General features: G+C 33.7%; 1 protein-coding gene across 3 annotated transcripts in view; it reads right to left on the bottom strand.

The window, feature by feature from the left end:
- The window catches only part of PPP1R12A (protein phosphatase 1 regulatory subunit 12A), a 130,649-nt gene that overhangs the window by 80,756 nt on the left and 27,086 nt on the right, over positions 1–22,807 (bottom strand). For all 3 annotated transcript variants that reach the window (XM_081130558.1, XM_081130559.1, XM_081130560.1), the window contains exon 3: positions 4,499–4,629. In XM_081130558.1, coding sequence (XP_080986684.1) covers positions 4,499–4,629 — 131 coding nt within the window. The remainder of the gene's footprint in view (positions 1–4,498; positions 4,630–22,807) is intronic.

Genomic DNA, 22,807 nt, shown 5'->3' with positions numbered 1-22,807 from the left:
CACCTCAAAAGACCAATCAGTTCTTTTTGAAGGTAACTAGTGAACCAACTCATTATTTTAAAAATCAGTATATAGAGGGAAAGAATAAATAATATATACCATCCTTCCTATAAAACTTGTACTGGGGGTAACCAAATAGTAGATATGAGAAAGTTTCTTTTACAAAAATATTCTAGCCAATGAAAAACAGTGACAAAATTAAAATGCTGCCATTGTATAGCTGTTACATTTTCATCCAATTATTTCTTCTGTCAGAAATAAAGCACTGGTTTCCAATTATTTCTTCTGTCAGAAATAAAGCATTGGTTTTCAATGCTTTGCATATAATAGTTTACATATATAATTTAGTTAACATTTATGGTTAGAGAGATATAATTAATTGACCATTATAGATTGGAACAATAAATTGAACACATGGTTTCTTGGGTTCCACAGTTATTTGCCTTTCCTAGTATGTTCAAAAGTCATACTATTCACTTTTACTTCTCATCTATAACTCAGTGACATCAACATTATAATTTTGGGGGAAGAATACCTTAATGTGACAGTGAGAATTTTATATTGCCAATATTAGTTTGCTAGTGCTAACAAAACAAAATACCATAGATTAAATGTCTAAATGAAAGAAATTAATTTTCTCATAGTTCTAGAGGCTGGAAGTCCAATAAGGTGTTAGCAAGTCTGGTTTCTTCTGAAGCTTCTCTCCTTGGCTTGCAGATGGCTGCCTTCTCACTGTGTCGCCTGGTGGTCTTTTCTCTGTGTGCACATCCCTGGTTTCTCTTTTTATATATAAGTTTCTTCTTCTTATAAAGATACAAGTAAGACTGGATTAGGGCCCACCCTAGAGGTCTCATTTTAACTTAATCAGCTCTTTAAAAGCTCCATTTCTACAGTCACCTTCCAAGGTTCTGGAGATTAAGGTTTCTACATGTAAATTTTGTAGGAACACAACTCAGTCCATAACACTATCAATTCAGCACACCAAAGGAAGAGAATGATGTTAATGCACACAATTTCAATACATGACCCACCAGTATTTAGTAAAACAATGCATATGCTGAACATTAACATGATACTCCCAAACTCAATTTAAAAGTCCTCTAATCCACTCTGGAGAAGGGGCATTATCAAACATTACTGTTGGTTTTCCCTAAGATTTCTACCTTATTCAAAGCAGGGAGAGGTTGAGGGTAATTACCCTGGTGAAAAGGTGAGATAATTGAGCCAGAATATGAATAACTGAGCCAGAATATGAAGAACTATCATTCATCTATTCAACTGGCTTCTGCTACACTACAGGCCACATACGAAATTGTTAAATGTCTAGAAACTAAACTGTAACCTCATATTCTTTGTTCTACTATCTCCAATAAAGGTCAAAAACTTAGAACTCACTGTATCCTAATCAGCCTCAAATTCTCAGAGTAAATAAACCATCTCTGTTTCACTGTTTGTTTCGGCTCTCATGTTAATAGGGATGAGTTAGCACTATTCTGTGCATAATGCAGTTGGTAAAGAAGCACATAAGCAACTGATATGTTAGAGATGACGATGAATATCAGAAAGGAATATCAGTTAGGAATATCAGAAAGGTTTCTGGAAGAAGTGACCCTTCCACAAACTGCATCTAGACAGTTTGGTAGGAACTGATCAAATGTAGAAATGAGGCAAATGAACCACTGTGTGCAAAGAACTATGATGTGAATCAGTAGGGAGTGTTAGGGAACTAAAAGTAGCTCAGTATTGACATACTGAAAAACATGGAAAGCAAAATGAGAAATAAGAGCTAGGAAGATGCCTGATTATTCCCCAAATAATCATATTATTTCATAAATAATATTAATCATAGAGGTTAAGTAGCCTGGACAAGGGCATAAAGTTAGTGAATGTAGAACCAGGATTGGAACAAATTTAACTCTAAATACTTCACTTAGCAGAGTGACCCAATTTTCCTAGGTTATTCCTGGTTTTTAACTGTTGTCACTACGTTAGTATTATTAGGGCCTTTCATCCTACAAATGCTCTGATTTGGGGGATATCTTCACCCAATCTCTTAAGCCACCCACTATGGTATATTTTCCCAGGCCCAAGAAAACTAGGGTTTCATTAATTTCTCACACTTATTAGTGAAATTAATTGCTGAAAGAGATAATGCTGATAAAAATAATCATACATTTGGAAAAGTTTGGGGCTATCACTTAACAAATAACCAAGTATATACTAGTTAAATTAACTTTTATAAAACATTGTCATTACTTTTTAAAAATTCATATGACAGAAAGAGCAAAAAAGGAAAAATCATCATTTTCTAATTTTAATTTGGTTCAAAGAAACTATGTATTTAAACACTTCCGTTAAACCACAGCCATAAATTCTAACTGCCTATAGGAAGGTAGTTAGATCAGCAAAATTCTAGTCAACCTTGGTCAAAACAGGTCTTTCTTGTTTGCACAGGTCCTATGAAGCACATATTCCATATCCCACCTTCCAAAAAATGAAGTTACAGTTACTCTATTGAAAATATTAACATCTGAGCAGACTGCTCACCCCCCTTAGACTTATTTACTGGCATGTAAAAAACTGAATATGCCAGATACTTGCTTTTCCAGTGTAGAAAAGAGGCAAATACCAACCAGGGCCAACTTAAGTGCCTTAAGGGGAAATAAACTGCAGTCAGAAGGTTCTCTGGGAAAGGTTCCCCTCCTTGACATACACAGAGTATGGAAAAGATACTTTCCAATGCTCACCCAGTTTTTATTTTGCTCTTGGGATGTGCATATGGAAAAACACAATTCAGGAGTTGTGGTGATCATCTTGCGAGGAGGAGGGGACAAGGGTAAGAGTAAGGTCCATATTTGGGAAAGTCAGAAGAAGAAAAAAGACTGAAAAACCCCAGGCCCTAGATGATATCATCGAGCACTTTAATAAACCTGAATGCCCTTTCTCTAAAGTAGATATTATCCTGTCTAACAAGAGCTCTTATTCTTTAGGGAATTTTAAATTTGATACGCTTACTTGCAGCTAAAGTCATCTCAAGTGACACAATGGGTTATCAATCAAGTCTATGGAAATTATTCCATAGGAAATTATTCAGAATAATTATTATTGTCTTTTCAAACTCAGAAGCATAAATAAAAAAAACACAAAGATTAAACTCCTAAAGAAATTGGGTTTTCATTTTCCCAGAAGAGATAAATGAGATAATGGTAAAAAGTTAACACATAGTATTTCCTATGTGCCAAATATTATGCTTGGTAAGTTATTTCAGTTAACCCTCACAATAAACCTGGGAAATATTATTCCTATTTTACAGAGGAGAAAACTGAAGCTTATAAAAGTTAAGCAAGGTCATGCCGCTGGAGATTGATTGAGGAAGCCTTCATAATCCACCTCAGCTGACTCCAGAGCCTAAGTACCAAATATTTAAGGACAGCTAAAGATAAATGAACATTAGCTATTTTTTCTATCAAGAAGATATCCAAGTCCTCTGATGAGCATAAAAAGAACAGAGAGGAGTAAGGAACTTGAGAACCATGATTATAATTATGAACAACTATTGTTGTGCAATGGCAAAAAAACCTCATTTTACACATAAAGAAATCAAGGCCCAGAAAGAGGAAACAAATTACTAAAAGATGTAGTGCAGTTAGTGTTAAGAGTCAGTAATAAAACCCAATGCAGATCTTTTGATTCTAAGGCCAGAGCGCTTTCATTTCACCAAACAATGCCTCCCCTTTAAATTGAAAAATTTAAGTATCATATCTTCAATATACATTGGGGGGTATGTGTGAAATATACAAAGAAATAAAACCATGAAGGTGTACTAACAGAGATTCATAGAGTAGAACTCCCATATTCAGTATTTACTCACTGAAAAGCTTTGATGTGAGCAGACAGGCAACAAAAATGTTTATGGTGTTGATACATAGTAAAAAGAAAAAAACTTAATGAAAAAATTATTCTGTCAAGATATCCATACTTCCTGTTAAAAGCTTAAAGAATCACATTTTCTTGGAAAGCATCCACTCATTTAAGGTAGTTAATACAATGACTATTTCTTACTGAATTTGAAAACTAAGCAAGCATAAACTGGCTAATTGGAAAACTATGTATCATATTCTCCCTATAGCAAAGTAACCAAATTGAAAATTATTAATTTCCCCTAACAATTCATAATTGCACAGGGATAACTGGATTCCTAAATATTAACCTTGAATCATTTGACAATCCAATACATGAACTCAAAAGAAAATGAGGGAGTGAAGCATGGGTACAATTACTCATATTAATACAAAATACCAAAAGCCAAAGAGTTGGGAAACAGGAAGATGATCTCATATTGAAATTTGGATTCCCAAGAACCACTATTCTCTTTCCTGGGAAGAATAATTTTCATGAATTACAGTAATATATCACTCAGTTACTTTTAACAACAATTTCTGTAAAATCTCAGGTCTCTAAAATTGTATTTGGATAAAAGTAAACAGAACTGGCTTACTCTGCAATATCGAGATATCCACAGGAAGCAGCTGCATGTAGTGGTATCCAGCCTTCATTATCAGGTTGATTAATATTTGCTCCATTTTCTACCAGAAACTTCACCATATCAACATTGTCATCAATGCAAGCCTAAAAACACAAAGATTACAACAGATGTGAATCAACACTCCTAATATATACCAATGACATAAAATTTCTACTTTGCAGCTTTTATAATATATTCTCTGTAAATTAGTCTACTGCTATTTTGATTGTACTGCCATCAAACAGGCCAATGTACTAAAAATTTAAATTGTAAGAGCCCTTGCTTAGATACATTACAACAGTAGTGTATGTGACTAGACGATGCCAACCCCATGAGGAAAACAAGTACATTTCATTAAAACGAAAACAATCAAAACATTATAATTAAGCACCAAAAATACCCTCCATAGCAATGGTTTCCAAAATGTGGTCTGCTGAAGGGGGAGAAATCCTTTCAGGGAGCTGACATGGTCAAAACCATTTTCAAAATAATACTAAGGTTCTATTTCCTTTTTTCACTGTGCTGACATGTGCACTTGAAAGTGTAAAGGCACTAGTGGTAAAACTGCTTGTACCTTAGCACACATTAAGGCAGTGGCAAAAAAAAAGGAACTCTAACACTGTCTTCACCACTATGCACTAATTAAAACGAAAAAAGCTATTTTTTACTTATGAATGTTATTTACAAAAAAAATAAAAATAATAATTAAATTTTCACCCTTAAATACACATCTTTCTAATATTCTGTAGAACAAGACAGAAGTACGCATAAACCACTTCTCATAATGAATGCCCTGACGAAAAGCACTTGTGTGGCTGAGTTGCAAGCTGAACCCACCACTTTTTCCCATGCAATATCATTTTTACTTAGACAAACTACAGTTAGTCTAACTTGGATTTCTGGCCGACATTTTCTTGAAAATGAACAAAGTAAGTTGTCATTTCAAAAACAACAACTAACAGTATTTGTTGCCAGTGGTAAATTGAAGCTTTCAAAAAGAGCAAAATAATAAGTTATTTAATTAAAAAATGTTAATTATGTAACATGGCTAAAGTATTGCTACTTTGAAATGAATTAATAAATACTTAAAATCCTCAGTTTTAACTTCTAGTGTTGTAAACATTAATACATACAATCCACAGAAACAAAAGCTCTTTCCAATCATTTTTAAGAGTATAAAGGGGTCCTGAGATGAAAAAGTTTGAGAACCTCAACCTATAGTAAAAAAAGGAAACTTTTACCAATGCTTACTTTATGCCAAGTAGTATGATTGATCCTTTATCTATTTTACTGACTTATATGCATTATCTTCACAAAAACCCTCACACGAACAAGAATTTGCTGCATCCCCATTAACATATACAGTTCCTGGTATGTAGTAGGGGCTCAATGAATGAATGAATGAACAAGAAAGCAAAGATTCAAAGAGATTAAGTAGTTTGAATAAGCCACACAGGTGGGAAATGGTAGTGCTGAGATTCTAACATACATGTTCAGATTCCAAAAAATAAGCTCTTTCCACACTTAACACTGCTTCTCACAGATATTCCTAGCTCATTAATGTATTTCTCACATATCTGCAGTCTCAGAAATAGGGTATCATACATTCTAGGCACTTAAGTGTTTGTTGTCCAAATAAAACCAATTTTCCTTTACCTATCACAGAAGCAATTAGGATTTTCTTAGTTGAAAAATGACAAAGCTAGTGTCAAGAAAAGTTCTAATGACAAAGTATTTTATATGTAAAGTAAAAAAAGCACTTACTGGAAATCATAGCTTCTGATTCTAAGCTTTAGTTCTGGCTCTGTCACAAATTTTGTGGCTGTGGAAAAGTAATTTAATCTTTTGGTACTTTGGTATCTTTATCTTTCAAGTGGAGGGAAGAAGTCAAATTCCCTAACAAGTTAACCATTTTTTAAGTATCCATGATTCTTCCTCTTGAAACAAGATATAAGCAAGCTTTAAGTATACACTGCTTGGGAAAAGAACTGTTTTTTTCAAAGAACAGTGGTTAAATAAGGGGTAAGAGAAATTTGAGAACCAAAGCTATCTAATAACAAAAGAAGAAATCAAAATTCCATTATATTAGAAAGTAGTTTATGTTATTCGAGATAGCTAAGGATTTACAGTGGCTTGAAATAATAGGCCTATTTATAAGCTAATCATTAATTTTTCTTCAGAATAGATATTAAATTCTATTCTCCTTTTCTTTCAACCTCTTTTAATTCCTATAGGCTCCAAAGTAGTATTCTGTTTTTTATCAATATAAAAATATAAAACTCTATTCAATAAATGTATCTAATACAAATACGATTATTGGCTTTTAAAAATGGAGAATGTCAAGCAAACAAAAAAATGATTATAAAAGGATATGGGACAATATCAACAATATATTATTTTTTAAAAAAGGATGCAAAACAAGGTGCCTAATAAGTCCAATTTTACTAAAAATATGTGCAACAAACAACCAGTATATAATATATACCAAAGGTTAATAGTGACTATCACTGGTCGTGAGACAGACTGATGTTTCTCTCTCTTCCTCTCTCTAAAATCAATGAACACATCCTGGGGTGACGATAAAAAACAATGTAGGTTTCTAGTCAAAGCTAATATCTGGTGGTAAAGCTGAGAATCATGGTTAAATTCACAGGGAAATGATTCGAGGGGCATGAGGAAGCTCTCTGTAGGACTGGAAAGGTTATCTAGCTTTCCGATTTTTTACTTAGACATATACACATGTAAAAATTTATATACTTAAAAACTGTGTATACTATTGTATGTAAATTAGACCTCAATTTAAGAAGTAAAAAACAATAGGGTACCATTTATTGAAAGCCTACTATTATTATTTTCAGTATAAGGCATTTACCTTTTTCTAAATTGTACATGCTAAGTGTCTTCCTTTGATTTCTATCACGAATCCTTAAGCTTCACATATCAAATGGAATTCCTCTTTTAACTGATAACTTTTAAATATTATGAAGACTTTTCCCCTCTAAGAATTATCAGATCTTTTTAAGGCTAAGTCTCCCTAATTTCTTTAGCTACTCTTCATATTATATATGCTCAAAACTATATATGCCAAGGCCCTAGAAACACAGGGGATGGAAAAGATCATATTATAATATAGGAGACTAGTCCATAAATAACTGATCATATAAGGCATTAATAGCAGAGGGTAGAAAGTTTTAAAATATCACTGGGGACATAAAAGGGTATTCTTTTAACTAGGATGGTCCATACAGGTCTCATTAAATAGTACATATTTGAGCAAAGTTTTGAAGATTACATAGAAGTTGTTCACTTAGAAAGTTAACTGGAAGGAAGTTTAATGAGCAAATGCAAGTCATTCAGTGGTATAAAGTATCTGTAAATTACAAAACAGGATAAGGCTAGGTGGTAAAAGGTCTGAATATATTGTAGGTAAAAGATCTGCATATAATGCAAAAGTGACCGGATTGGATACTACAGGTTGTTTTAAATCTGCTTTCTACTCTCATACATCAGGTAACCTGCTACATTTCCATCAGTGATAGTGGCTCAATTCAGCAGTAGGGGGAAGTAGTAGAAAACATTTCAGAATTTTAAGATAATCTTTGAAAAGCTATTCAGAGCTTTTAAGCAGAGGGGATGACATGATCAGGTCAGTATTACAGAAAAGATTACTGGAAGCAATATGAAGAGGGAAGAGTCTGATCTGAGCAAGAGCAGTTACTCAGAATAGATCTATATTAAAAAAACTTAGGAGAAAATGTGCAAATTAATTAAAGACTGAGTATGAAGAGTGAAGGACAGAGAGAAGCCATTCATGGAAATAAATACAACAGATTAGAGGAGCAGGTTGGGGAAAGTAAGATAATTTTTAGCTTTGAATATGCTGAATTTATAGGTATCTGTATCTCTATCCAACCACACATTATCTAGTGGTCAATTGGATATGCAGATCTTTGAAAAGAAATGTGATGAAAATATTAATTTGGGAATTATCTGCATTAAGGTAATAATGAAAACAATGGGACTGAGATCACTCAGGGAGAGAATGTAGAGAAGTGTCTATGAAAAAATTAAGAGAAGGATTAAGATTAAATTATGATCAGTAATTCTACTTGGAAGAAAAAGACACTTGTGGTATTTTATTCATTTAGTTAAAGAAAAAGTTCTCAAGTTCACCATCTGGTAAGGAGACAAATACACAAGTAGAAGATTATATCAAAAGGAATGTAATAAATATAATTACAGAGCCATGCACTGCTTATTGTGGAAGCTCGGAGAAAAAAGAAAGAACTAAGGAGAAATGGTGGCAGTCAGGGAATATTTCCTGGAGGCGGCTCTACACCTGAGCTTAATGTATGAACAATGACAAACACTTCCTGGTCTATGAAGATACAAAGTCACACATGGCGAGGATAAAGGTAGGCAGGATCCAGAATAGAGTCTTATTTGTCTTATCTTATGAGTAATTCTTGGGCATTGAAAATAAAAGATTTTCAGAAGGAATGATTAATTTTTAAAGTTTCTCCATTTTAAGAAGGTGAATGACCTGGCTATTTGAAAAACATTTATGTTTTTCAGTGTAACATAAGAAAAAACAACAAAAATACCTAATGCAGTTAATGTTAAATATACATGTTTATTTTGTTACAAGTTTTTGAAATGTTTCAATATAAATTAAATGCTACAAACAACTGTCACAAAATATATATTATATATGAATCTCAACTCTGTGGTGTAAATTGTTCCAAGTATTCTCTTGAACACTTATAAAGCATACACAAGAAACTGGCAAAGCATGCCCATAACAATACTGTTGCTAAGAGAATCAAAAGCTAGCACATGCAGCACATTAAGAGACACATGATTTGCTGACTTTAAAAATTTGACTAAATATGGAAAGAAACAGAACTCAAATATACTTCCAAAATCTTATCTGACATGGCTTATCTTAAGTGTTTCTTGAATATATATTCAGAGTAATTACCAACAATAAATGGCTGTGTGAAGACACTTTTGTCATTTAAGTCCAGGTAGAGGCAGCTTTTGTCAACTTGAGCTGTAAACTAATTCAATAAACTAGTTCAAGTATATAAAACATTTGTTTTTATTTTAAAGGGGGGCTACCAATTTTCTCAGGAAGTTAGCTCAAGGACAAACTCTGTTCCCTACACATTTTAGGAAAAAAGTTGAGAAGCCTAATAACAAAAAGTTGAATAAAGGAGCTATACAACACCGGCTCAAAGACAGAGTCTCCATGGCTTTAAGATAAGATTCTGGGTGGGACATGTGTATCTTTAAAAAATCATTAAATTTCACTCCTAGAAAAGATAAAAACAAATGTGTTTAGCAACTACGGAATTCAATAGAGTAAATCACAATTAAAAATTTAGCAGCATTTGAAATATATTCTAATACTGTTATATTCCTTTTCATGAAAGTGGTTTTGTTAAAAGTACAGACTCTAGAGCCCAATTGTCTGGATTAATTCAGTTCTGCCACTTACTAGGCTGGATGTCACTGGGTAAATTACTTAAAATTCTGTGTGCCACAGTCTCCTCTAGAAAAGGAGAATAACAGTACCCACCTAAAACATTTACTACGAAAAATATATGAATTAATATATACAGCACTTAAATAGTACTTGTCAAATAGTAAGTGCTACTATGTTTGTATCAATATTATAAGCCATGTGCTACATCATTTAAATTTTTCTTTTTTATATTCTTATCCAAAACTTACTTTTTCATCCCTCTATAAATTACAAAACAAAATAGTCGAATGGTGCAGAGTAGCCAAATATTCCTTTTAGTACCACTACTTTCAGTAAAAGTCCCATCCACCAATGATTTCTAAGAGGAAGATTAAATTTTAACCTCAGAAAAATCTTAGGGATGCCAAACCTCCTTCAAACACTTTTATATATAAAAGTTTTATATAAGCTCATTCATACAAATTATATACAGTGTAGAATAAGGCAAAAGAAAATACTTAGTTGTATAAATGTAATTATAGCAACTTAGGTGAACACATGATTTTAGTCAATTAGTTGAAATGCTTACAGGTTGTGCCTAATCATTAGTAACAGTTAATTAATAATAAATAATAGACAATTAATTTGAATACAAAGTTCTCTAAATCAATTTCCACTTCCTTGAAACGACTCTGACTCCTTAGTAAGGAAATCTCAGTTCTGTTCAACTGGTGGGATCAGAAATTTGTAGATACACTAGAAAATTGCCCATGCCCTAAGCATTCTGAGTGACATAGATGTCAGTTTTCTTCTACTTTAAGGAAAACTGAATTTGGACATATCAAAGGAGGAATTACGGGTATGGTTTATACAAGAAAAACAATGGAAAACTCCAAGCAGTACTCCCATATTAAATAATAAAAAACAAACACCTTGGTCTTCCATTAAGATTGGCAAATAAAAGAGCATGTATAATCTTAGGAGGTCATGTTATATTTAGTTATAAAAACAGCTAACAAGTTCAGCGTTGCATTTAATTAAATTTTTTACCTCTTTTATCATATAAACAAGTAGGAAACCTAGATGTAAAAATAAAAACCTGTCCTCATAATTCATATATGCAAATGATAAAATTATGGAACAATAAATTCAAAATAGGTTATATACAATGGCTAGAAGAAAAGTTCAGACTTATGTATATATAGCATCCTAGAGAAAATACAGAAGATATAATATATATTTTTGGACTGAATAAACTAGACATGGCAAATAGGCCATAAGAAAATCTGAAAAACCATTTTTGAGATTAAAAAAGAAAAGAATGAAAGTTCCTACGGTAAAAGTAATCTAAGTACTGCTTAAACATTCATACTTCACCCAAGAAATACTAACTACTTGAATGAGAATGCCAAAAACTCTAAACCATATTCAAAGATTAAAGTTCGCCCTTTATCTACTCTTATTACACAGCATTGTTATTTCCTTTATTGATAAATATCTGTAAGAACAGTACTAAGTTAAACCTAGATCTTTAGAGGCTAACACTTTAATTTGGGGACTTAGTAAGGAAAGAACAATTTCCTCTAGCGATTAGAATTTTTAGGGACATAAAAAAAAGTATCGACTATGGGATCATTTTCTTACAAATAATTTTTTCATTGATTGCCTACTATTTATAACAGATTTAGTCACCTATTTTGATGGATTCAAGGATCGGCACTAGAGAGTATATTCTCTTTGTTTCCTTTATGCACAGTGCCTGACATAAATAAATATATGTAGAATGAATCAAAATAAAATGCCAACCTCTCCTTAAGGAGTAGGCATTTATGACCTACCGTGTATGTGTACATAAAACTATACCAAGTACTGTGTGAGACATGATGCCTTTATTATTGTTTCATGTGTTCCAATCTTTTCTGCCAACTAGATTATAGTCCCTTAAGAATGCAAACTGACTTATATACCCCATAATACCTACATATTTGTTAATGAAGTAAAACAAATGGTCATGTAGCACTGCCCTTAGGATGCTCATAATCTACTTAGGATATTAAGATAAGCAAATAAAGAAGAAAAAACTAAGCAATTTATATAACCAATATAGAAGTAATAAAGGAAGAGTAAGTAGTATATAAGTAGAGAGGAGTTAAAGGAGGAGAGCTTTTGGGGGAAAATTAATTTTTTGCCAGGTTTCATTACTGTCTAAGCTCTGTAGATAGATATGAAAGTAGCTACAGACAACTGGTTTCCTTGTTGAATTTTATCAGACATAGTCACAAACTGATTAAGAGAGTTTAATCAATGCATACATACTAATAAGAAAATAATTTAGTTTTGGGGGACCAAATAAAAGTATCTGTTTACTATTTTATTCAATTAAAATTTTAAAAACCAACAGGTTACAAGAGTGTGCATTATCTGATACAATTCTTGCCACTGATATGCCCAATCAAGAGTCTGGAAAAATATATGCCAAAATATTAAAGTCACTGAGTTATTTTCCAAAAGCTTATCTATAGAGAGTATATAAAATTATAGTTTTCCAAAACAAATGAAAAGATTCATATAGTTGTTAGCCACCTAATTGTTTCTTGATGAATTTCTTCAGTGCTCAGCAAAATATGTGGCCAATAAAGAGCACAGATTATTCATAAATTCAACAAATATTTATTGAGTGCCCACTATAAACAGACGCTTGTTGCTAGGAATACACTGGTAAAGGATACAGACCACAATTCTGCACTCACAGAGCTTAGAATCCAGCAGGCAAGACAGATAACTAAACAAACAATAACAAAAAGAGGTAGGATAAATTACATGAACTTAAGCAGAGTACTGAAGATTTGGAAGAAATAGAGTAGGCATCGGAATCTCTGAGGGTGATCCCCAAGAATTTCCACTTTAAAGAGCTTCCCACTGATATCCATGGTAATTAAAGCTAGAAAAATAAACGACATGGCATAAGCAGCATACATAAAATGTGATAAGGAAAAGCGTATCTCAAACCTGAGGAACCATGACTATTTGAGAAAGGAGAGACAAAACAAAACGAAAAAGAAAAAAAAAGTATGAAAGTACGCAAATATCCAGATAGAGAAAACTGTGTGGAAGAAAGTACGACTTGACAAACCAAAGGAAAAAAGGCACATTTTGGTGCTACTTATTAACGTACTAAAAAAACATAAGATCAAAGATAAGATGATAAACCCTATGTAAGAATAAAATCTGGCCAATGAAAAGAACAAAATAAATTCAGAAATCAAGACAAAATGGTCAAAAGACTCATAGTAAGTGAATAAAAAGAATGTAAACATTATAAATTCTAGCAAGGTAGAAATAATAATATGGCTAACAAAATGAGGGGGGAAAAGAGCAAAAATATATGTGCTGATTCCTTAATCTTTCCTAGAATCTTTCTAAAATTGGAACGTGGGTTAAAAAATCCTATTACTACGTATTTATAGCCTATTTTCTTAACCTTAAAAAAATGTTTAAGGAAATGCTCTCTAGTTATAAAAAAACTAAAATTTAACCATTATTCTGTTGTTGTTTTCCTTCTGGCAAATTAAATTTAATACATTCTAATTAAAATAGTTATGTAATATGTGTCCTTTTAAATAAAAGTATGTCAAAGGATTTGTATAGAGAAATTCTGAAATGTTCTCTAAATGAATGATGGTTAGTTACGGATAATCAACATCCATTACGTAACTATTATTGCTCTTTTAGCATACAAGACAGTGCTTAGCTCAAAGTTTAAAAAGAGCCAAACCCTGCCTGCAATAAACTCATAGTGTAATCGGAAATAAACATATACATAGATAAAATTACAAAATGACAAGTCCTCTCTAATATCTATTTCTCCTCATACTAGAATACATGAATTATTTCATGAAACTTCATGAATTAATGTTAAATTTTAAGGAAATTTAGATGTGTGCGTGTATAACTTCAAACTGGGGAAAAAGGGGAGGGGTTTGGGAAGAGACAATTTTTTTATCATGCCATGATATGAATAGGAGAAATAAAATCAGGGAAGAGAACTATACTCCTGCACCCTTTTCAGAAAGGAATGGACACAGGTGTGTCTAACAAGCTGAGAATGTGGTGGTAGTTGTTCTGCTATATTCAGATATGCTTCAGCAAAAAATATATGATGAAGTGATATTTTTCCTGGGGAAGGAAATTGAAAAAAAAATCTTATTTGGTTCCTATTATTTTTTAATTCTCATCAGAGGACATGCTAAGAGAAAGGGGGAGAGAGGGGGGATGAGAGAGAAAAATACTGATGTGAGAAACATTGATCGATTGCCTTCAGTAAGCTCCCTGACCACAGACCACACCCGAAACCCAGGCATGTGCCCTGACCAGGAATCGAACCGGAACTTCTCGGTGCAGGAGACAACACTCAACCAATTGAGCCATTTCGACTTACTTGGTTATTTTAAGCAAATATTATTTTCCATTTGAGACTACCAAGCTACTCTGCATTTCAGGGACCACTGATAGAGAAATTAAGGAAGCAGGAGTTAATGTTAACTTCAAGTCACAAAATAAGAGGGGCACCAAACATTCAGATGGAGAGCAGAGGGGAAAAAACCAAGCAAACATGTAATTCATTTTCAAGTGTTCTGTTGAACAGTAAGAAAGGGAGAAATAAACAGTTTCTAGTAAGCAAGACACAGTAAATAGGAAACAACTGTTAAGTATTTACTAATATAAATTGAGGTATGTAAAATGCCATAAAAATTATTTTAGTTTAGTTTGCTTCTTGTGGTAGCCTCTAAGAAGGCAATGATCCCTGCCTCATGGTAGTCACACCCTTGTGTAAGCTTCTCCCTTGAGTGTGGGCTGGACCAAATGTAACTTGCTTCTAACAGACTGAAAGGTGCAGAAGTGATGAGATAACACTTTTGAGATTAGATTTTAACTCTCTCTCTTGCCCTCTTTTGAATCACTCACAACCTGGATGAACTCAACTGCCACATCAAGAGGCAGTCATGCTGACAGGCCCATGTGGCAAGGAAGCAAGGCGTGCCAATAATAATCCCATGAGTGAGCTTTGAAGCCCCCTTAGTTAAACCTTCAGATGTGACCACAGTCCAAGCCAATAGCTTGAGGGCAATCTCATATGAGACTTTAAGCCTGAAACACCTAGCTAAATCACATCCAAATTCCTGAACCATAGAAAATGTGAGATAATAAGTGTTTAGTATTTTAAGTTTAGGGGTAATCTGTTATGCTGCAATAAATACTGGCTACATTGCTAGATTTCTGAACTTAGAATGCATTTATTTATATACCAGTTTTCATTGCTTTAGCTTGTATGTATCCAAGCATCACGTTCCCTTCTCTACTTAATCTCTAATCTGTCTTTTCATCTGTGTTCCAACTCCCCTTATATATGTCATCAGTTCTTTAAGCTAAAGTTATCTAAATTTAAATCTCTCCATTTCCACAAACTTAAAGCTCTAACACTGAACCATCCTCCATTTCTTGGAATTCCAAAACAATCTGAAATTGTAACTTCAGAATAAACAAACAAGAATCACCTGATAATGTGCCAGTACTTGTACTAGATGAGTAAAAAGGTGTAAAATAACAACCTTTTAATAAATAATAAAAATTATTATTCTTTCACTGTTTACTTTTGAGGAGGCAAGGTATATGAATAGCAATTATACAATCCATTGCATCAAGGGAAAGGAATATGTATAATTTTGTGTTGCATAAATCACTCATTTAATCACTTTCCCCAAACTGTTATAAAAAGATGCCAATACTTCTACATTTACAGATAATTTATCACAAAAATTTACTGCAATATTTCCAACTGTTTCCATGAAACTACTGAACTAGAAAAGTTAGTAAAGGGTCTTCAACATGAATGTTCTTAACAATTAAATTTAAAAATACTGGAATAAAACAGCAGCAGAACTTGTCAACAAATCCCTTTCCCACTAACATCTATTTTTATTATCAACATCAATTTTTATGTTCAAGTTGAGGCACACAGTCTGGGTAATCATCATCCCATACATATAATCTATCTATAATATAATAAATGTGTGTATCACTGCACTGTGAATTCTAAGTCTCTTTCAGATACAGATAACTGATAATAAATTAATAATTTCATAATATTATACTATTTTTCACCTTTAAGGGAAAAAACTTTGTATGCAGATTTTATGCATCAATAACTACATGGATCCAAGAAAATTCCATTGGGATGGCTCTCCAGCTATCTAAAAGACTCTGACACTAGATACTTCTGCCAGAAAGACAGGGGCTACAAAATTTTGCTAAGGCAGACATGACAAATAAAAGGACTTCAGCCCTAGCTGGTGTTGCTCCATGGTTAGAGCATCAGATCGTGCACTGAGGGGTCTCGGGTTCCATTTCTGGTCAAGGGCACATACTTGGTTTGTAAGTCCATGAGGCAACCAGTTGTGTCCCTCTACTCTCTCTGGAAAGCAATGGAAAAAATATTCTCAGGTAAGGATTTAAAAAAAAGGACTTCAGATAAAACCCAGTGCTAAAAACCCTATAAAAAGCACATTCTTAGCTCTATCACAAAAAAGCAAGTTGGAGGTAGGAGAGGGTTGAGTCCAGTTGCCAAGAAAAGTAAGCTGAGCCCGGTGGGCGTGGCTCAGCAGTTGAACATGACCTATGTTCCAGGAGATCGAGATTTGATTCCTGGTCAGGGCACAGGCCCGGGTTGCAGGCTCGATCCCCAGTAGGGGGCATGCAGGAGGCAGCCAATCAGTGACTCTCTCATCATTGATGTTTCTCTCTCTCTCTCTCTCTCTCCCCCCCTCTCTCCCTCTCTCCCTCTCCCTCTCCCTTCCTCTCTCTGACAGCAATAAAGACATTAAAAAAAAAAAAAAAAGGAAAAAGAAAAGTAACCTGATAATAAAATTTCAATAATTTTTGGTCATTAGAATTAACTAAGGTAGTTTGCGACTTGATAACTTCTCTGGAAGAAGACAAAAGAACACACCTGAGTAATGGCTGAGGCAATACTGGACCCAACAGATTGCTCCTCAATTTAGTCTTCTTTTAATCATCTTAATCCTTTATTTCTAAGGCCTTTCCCAGACTATGTTAATGCAACCAGAGTTAAATCACTCTCTCCTTCCATTTTCTGTAATATTTGAACATACCTATCCTAACACACTTAAAACATTGTACTATAATTTTCTACTCTGCATTCATTTCCCTTTCATTTTGCCTCCACCATTCTATGAGCTCTCAAAGGCAAGAACCCAATTATGTATTCATAACAGTATCTAGAATACAAATGACAGTAATCAAATGTTAAATGGGGGGAACTACAAGTATGATTTTAGCTTTACTGGTAAGACTCGGAAATAGGTTGCTGATTCTTTGTCATCTGTAGATAACAATATTAGAGAAATTAATTTTTCCATGTCATATCTGACTTACTACAGGAGGATGGATAAGTTACAGAAAGAACATTTTGCAATCTTATTATGTTAGGGGGAATAATACCTTCTCTTTTCCTACATGAAAAATGTGCAATTTATACTAAGAAATTTAATATTTACAAAATATTAAAGTACTTTAAAGTTAAATGTACAAATGAGTGATACTTATAACCACTAAAAAAACAACCACCACATTCTTCAAAGCGAAGATGACTAGGGCTGAAAACATCATACCAGTGTAGAAATAAGTTAATGTCTTAGTAGTCCTTTGTTGGCTATCACTTGAATGTTCACCTTTTTCAAACCCTGCATCTCCTAACCAACAGGAGTTCTAAGGCAGGAAAGCCTCCAAGCAAATAATTTCACTTTCACTTTCTCTAATACCTGTCATTAATGAAACCTACAATTCCCACTGCACCACATGCAGATATGATCCCCTCCTTTCCCACATAAAATAAACCAGAACTGCCTCTAAGTTTCCTTTAAAAAAATCAAATTACATAACCAATAAATAGCATTAGCAATTGAGCATAAAACTACTGCCACAAAAGGAATTCCTTCTATTAGTAAGACAGACTCCCAATGCACATAAAGTTCTCAGTAATTTAGCTACTGTGGTAATAAAGGCAGCCAAGAAGAGAGCAAGGAAGACAAAGTGAAAGCCAGCTACTCTGGTTTTCTTTCTTTTTTGGAGTGGTGCCTTGCATTTCACAGAAAGTCTAAAAGCTAAGTCTTGACCATATAAGGCCTTGGGATTCCCATGGATGGAAACGCCTAGACAGAAGTCAAATCTAATAACCTTAAAATACATGAAACACAGGTACTAAACTACCATGAGAGGTTTTGTTTTTTTATTCTAGTTTCACTTAAATATATTCTCAAGGTAATCTCAGAAGTGTTCCTGCAAAATATTACGATCAAATCCACAAAGTTAAAATACATAAAGAGTATACATTAATCACTGAAATTTCCTTAAAAACAAACTTTTGATGGAAATCTTCCTTAAGTCTGTTACACATTCCTTTGTCATTTCAAACAAGTACAAAAAAAGTAATTTAACTTTTCTCTGTTAACTCATTATGGTATCAACTATTAAACTCTGATGTTTTACAACAAATGCCCCTGTTGCCAATAGTTTATGCAGCTAAAATGATACCTAAAATGCTTTGTGGGAATATTTGCTCTTAATAGGTTTTCTGCCCACTATCTTGCTTTCATCTGTCACCACTTTCATCTATGATAGCTTCCTCTTTAATGAAAATTAATATCATCATTTTAATTTATAGCTCTTAATGTGCCAAACATTAAAAAAATTGAACCTAAAATAAAAGTACACAGAAACTATGTGAGGACTTCTCCCAAATAAATGAAAGTACTTGGGCTAAGTGTGTGGATTCTGCAACATCGGTATCAGTCCTGTAAGTAATGCTTATTTTCCAGTTATTTTTTTAGGTCAGATTACTCTTACATGTCTTTTGGCTGAAGTCCTGTAACATTGTATTTACCACTGCTTCAGTGTCTCTAAGATACCATTAATATTAAACCCTACTGCTCCACAATGCCACTTATAATAAATACCAAATAGCTATATACTCTTACTCTATCAAGAAAACTGAAATGATCAACGGTGATTTTCTAAGAATCTCACTGTTTTCATATTCGAGTTCTTGTATTTTCATATCCCACTTCTTCCTTTCCTTTGGTTAGAGGAAGAAATGTCCTACATTCCTAAAAAAAAAATTCCTAATGACTTCTTACACAAATGTCTTCTACTTTTCTATGTTCATGTTTCAATATTTTACCCTATGCTTCAGACATAATGAACTACTCATTAGTCTAATTCTTACCCTGGTATTTCTTCTAATGCTGTTCCTTCCTCCTATAATGCTTTCCCACACCTCTGCCTAAACTGCCCCCTCCTCCAAAAAATCCTTTACATCCCTTAAATCACATAAAACAAAAATACTTCCCTGATACTACCTCCCACATGTAATATTCCCTTCTTTTCCTCAACACTTTATTATAAAAATGTTCAAACATACAGCAAAGCAGAAAGAACTTTACTGTGAATATCTATATATCTGCCATCTAGATTCTACTATTAACGTTACTACTTGCTTTGGCACATATCTACCTACCTTGTCATTCCTTCATCCATCTAGTAATCTAGCTACTTTGAAATGTACCAAAGGTATAAAACTGTAGAAATTAGTATAACTAGTAAATTATCTCCCTAAATACTTTAGCATGTGTATAATTAAGTAGAATTTAATATGTTTAGTTTTCTTTTTATATAATGAACCCTCCTCCCTCCAACCCCTGCCCTGAAACAACCACTCCTGTTTTTTTTCTACTACAAAAGATATGCCCTGGCTAGTGTGGCTCAGTTGGCTGGGGGTTGTCCTATGTACTAAAGGGTTGCTGGTTCCATTCCCAGTCAGAGCATATGCCTGGGTTGCTGCCTCAATCCCTGGTAGCGGGGCATACAGGAGGCAGTAAATCAATGTAACGCTCTCACATTGATGTTTCCCTTCTTCATTCCTCCCTTTGTAAAAAATCAATAAAGTATTCTTAAAAAAAAAAAGTAAGATGCTGCCATTCTAAAATTCATTTAAGTGGGATCCCAGAGCACATTCTTATTTTGGGAATGACTTCTTTAAGCAAAATATATATGAGATTCATTCATGTAGCTGTGGGTATCAGTAGTTTTTTGTTGTTGTTGCTTTTTGCCTAGTAGTTTATTCATTTTCCTATTAATAAAAACCTGGGTTTTTACAAATTTTCCACTATTAAGATAAAGCTGCTACGAATATTCTGGTACAAGTCTTTTTAGAACATATGTTTTCCTTTTTCTTGGGTAAACATTAGGCATGGAATTTCTGGGCAGGTGTGCATTTACTTTTATAAGAAAATGATAAACATTTTCCTAAAGTAATTGTGGGAAAATTTACCTCTCCACCAACAATGACGGTTCCAATTACTCCATACCCCTGCCAGCATTTGAGGATTTGAGTTTTCCTCCAGTTAGCCACTGACTGGTGTAACATTCCCCTTTCTGCATATAGTTGGCATTGGGCTGTACCTTTCACCTTGTTCTATACAGTGTTACTTATATGTGCACTTGACTCATCTCTATTAGACTAAGTTACAAATTGTGTTTGCCCTCTTTTTCCTTTTATAATGTTTACTGCAGAGTGTTACATGCTGGAACAATAAATATCAGTTTAATAAAATTGCTTATTAAAATTTACTTGTCCTTCCTGTTATGGTTAACCAAAAAAAAAAGAAAAAAAATCCTTAGGGCACATCTGTGAAATGAGGCTACAGACAATCAAGGGTTGGTAACTACCCTCCAATTTAATCTTTCTAGATATATATTTAGGTTACTTTCTGGGATTTAAAATATTTTCCAAAGTGTATCTTCACACAATCTGAAATAGTAATCTTTTTAAACTAGGTACAGAATATGACTTCTGGAAGCATACTCACTGAATTTTAAAGAAAGAGAAGGCTCCTGAATAGTCACCACAGATGTACCAAGTCAAGTCAACAATGAGATGTCCTGTACTGTAATATTAAAAAGTTGCCCACTTATTAAAAATCTTAACTATTCACTTGTGTATCTATGCATCAAATAAATTAGGAAGAACAATTTCCAAATGTCCACTTCTATTCAAAGCCCTAAGATTGAAGTCTCTGAAATGGATGATTGTGAAGAAAATTCTTCATATCATTAACCATTTCCTGAAGGTCTAGCAATCAGTATTCTAGGTAATGTGCTAGGTGCTAGGGCTACAAAGACAAAATGAAGGAACTATGTTTTAGTGGAAGAGACAGTCAAGTAAACTAACAATTACAGAACAGTTACAGTAATAGGTAAGAGTTCAGGGATAGGACACAAGAGGGCTCATCTTCTTTATCCAATGATCCACGAAGGAAACAGGTTGTTCCCATGTCTTGACTATTGTGAATAATGTTCCAATGCCCCGGCGGGTGGTTCAGTTGTTTGGAACATCATCCCATATACCAGAAAGGTTGAGAGTTTGATTCCCAGTCAGGGCACATACCTAGGTTCTGGGTTCGATCCCCAGTCGGAGCGTGTATGGGGGGGACCAATTGATGTTTCTCTCTCTCCCTTCCTCTGTCTCTGAAATCAATAAACATATCCTAGGGTGAAGATTTAAAAAAATTAATAATGCTGCAGTGAAAATAGGGGTACATGTATCTTTACGAATACATATTTTCAATTTTTTTCAGGTCGATACCCAGAAGAGGGATTGCTGGGTTATATGGTAGCTCTATTCTTAATTTTTTGAGGAACCCCACATTATTTTCCATAGTGGCTATACCAATTTATATTCCCACCAGCAGTATATGAGGGTTCCTTTTTCTCCACATCCTCTCCAACACTTATTTCTTGTCTTACTGATAATGGCCATTCTAACAGGTATGAGGTGGTATCTCATTGTGGTTTTGATTTGCATTTCCCTTATAGCTAGTGAAGTTGAGCAACTTTTCATATATTTGCTGGCCATTTGTATGTCTTGGGGAAAGTATTCTTTCAAGTATTCTGCCCATTTTTTAATAGGAATGAAGCTACTGAATTTTAAAAATTTAATCATTCAACAATTAGTTATTGGTGTTCACTATTAGCCAGGCACTATGATAAATGCTTGCACTTCACTGGTAGACAAGTAAACAAACAAATATATGATTACACCCTAAGAGAAGAGGTATGAAAGAACAGGGTTCTAACAGGGAAAGACAGGTCTGCGGAGGATAAGACAAGGAGTCAGTGAAGGCTTCTTTCAGGAAGTCACAAAGCTTAATGAACAGGAGTTACCCAAGAGGTAGAGAGGTTGTTCCAGGCAAAAGGAAAACATACAGGGGCTGGAGGTATGAAAGAGCTTAGTATAATTAAGGGTTTGAAGGAAGCGCAACTAGAATATAGATGAACAAGGGGAAGAGGCCACAGAAGTAAGTAAGGTCCTGACAGGTTTTAAGAATTTGAGGTCTTATGCCCTAACAACTTTGTTCGACTTGGAGAGAGTTGAACTACTTTACATACCCCATTAAATGCTTTATACATCTCAAAATTCATTTAAGAGAGAGAGAGAAATTCAAAGCAGATTTCAATTTTAAGTCTATAATAAATGTTCTCTAACAAACATTATTTCCTTTAAGCTTCAAGTGTTACAAATAATGTCAGTACCAATGTTTAAAGTGAAAATTTGACATTTCCTCTTAAGTTCTTTTATTAGTATTCCTTTTTATAAATTTAGTATTTCATCTAATCCTAACAATTGGTCCATTTTTTTCTAGCAAATGCTAGATTTCTGAAATCTTTGATTCCCAAATTGA

The sequence above is a fragment of the Miniopterus schreibersii genome (assembly GCF_964146895.1).
Source record: "Miniopterus schreibersii genome assembly, chromosome: 2".
NCBI lineage: Eukaryota > Metazoa > Chordata > Mammalia > Chiroptera > Miniopteridae > Miniopterus > Miniopterus schreibersii.
The sequence above is the reverse complement of the archived record's forward strand: the minus strand, read 5'-3'. Positions and strand labels throughout refer to the sequence as shown.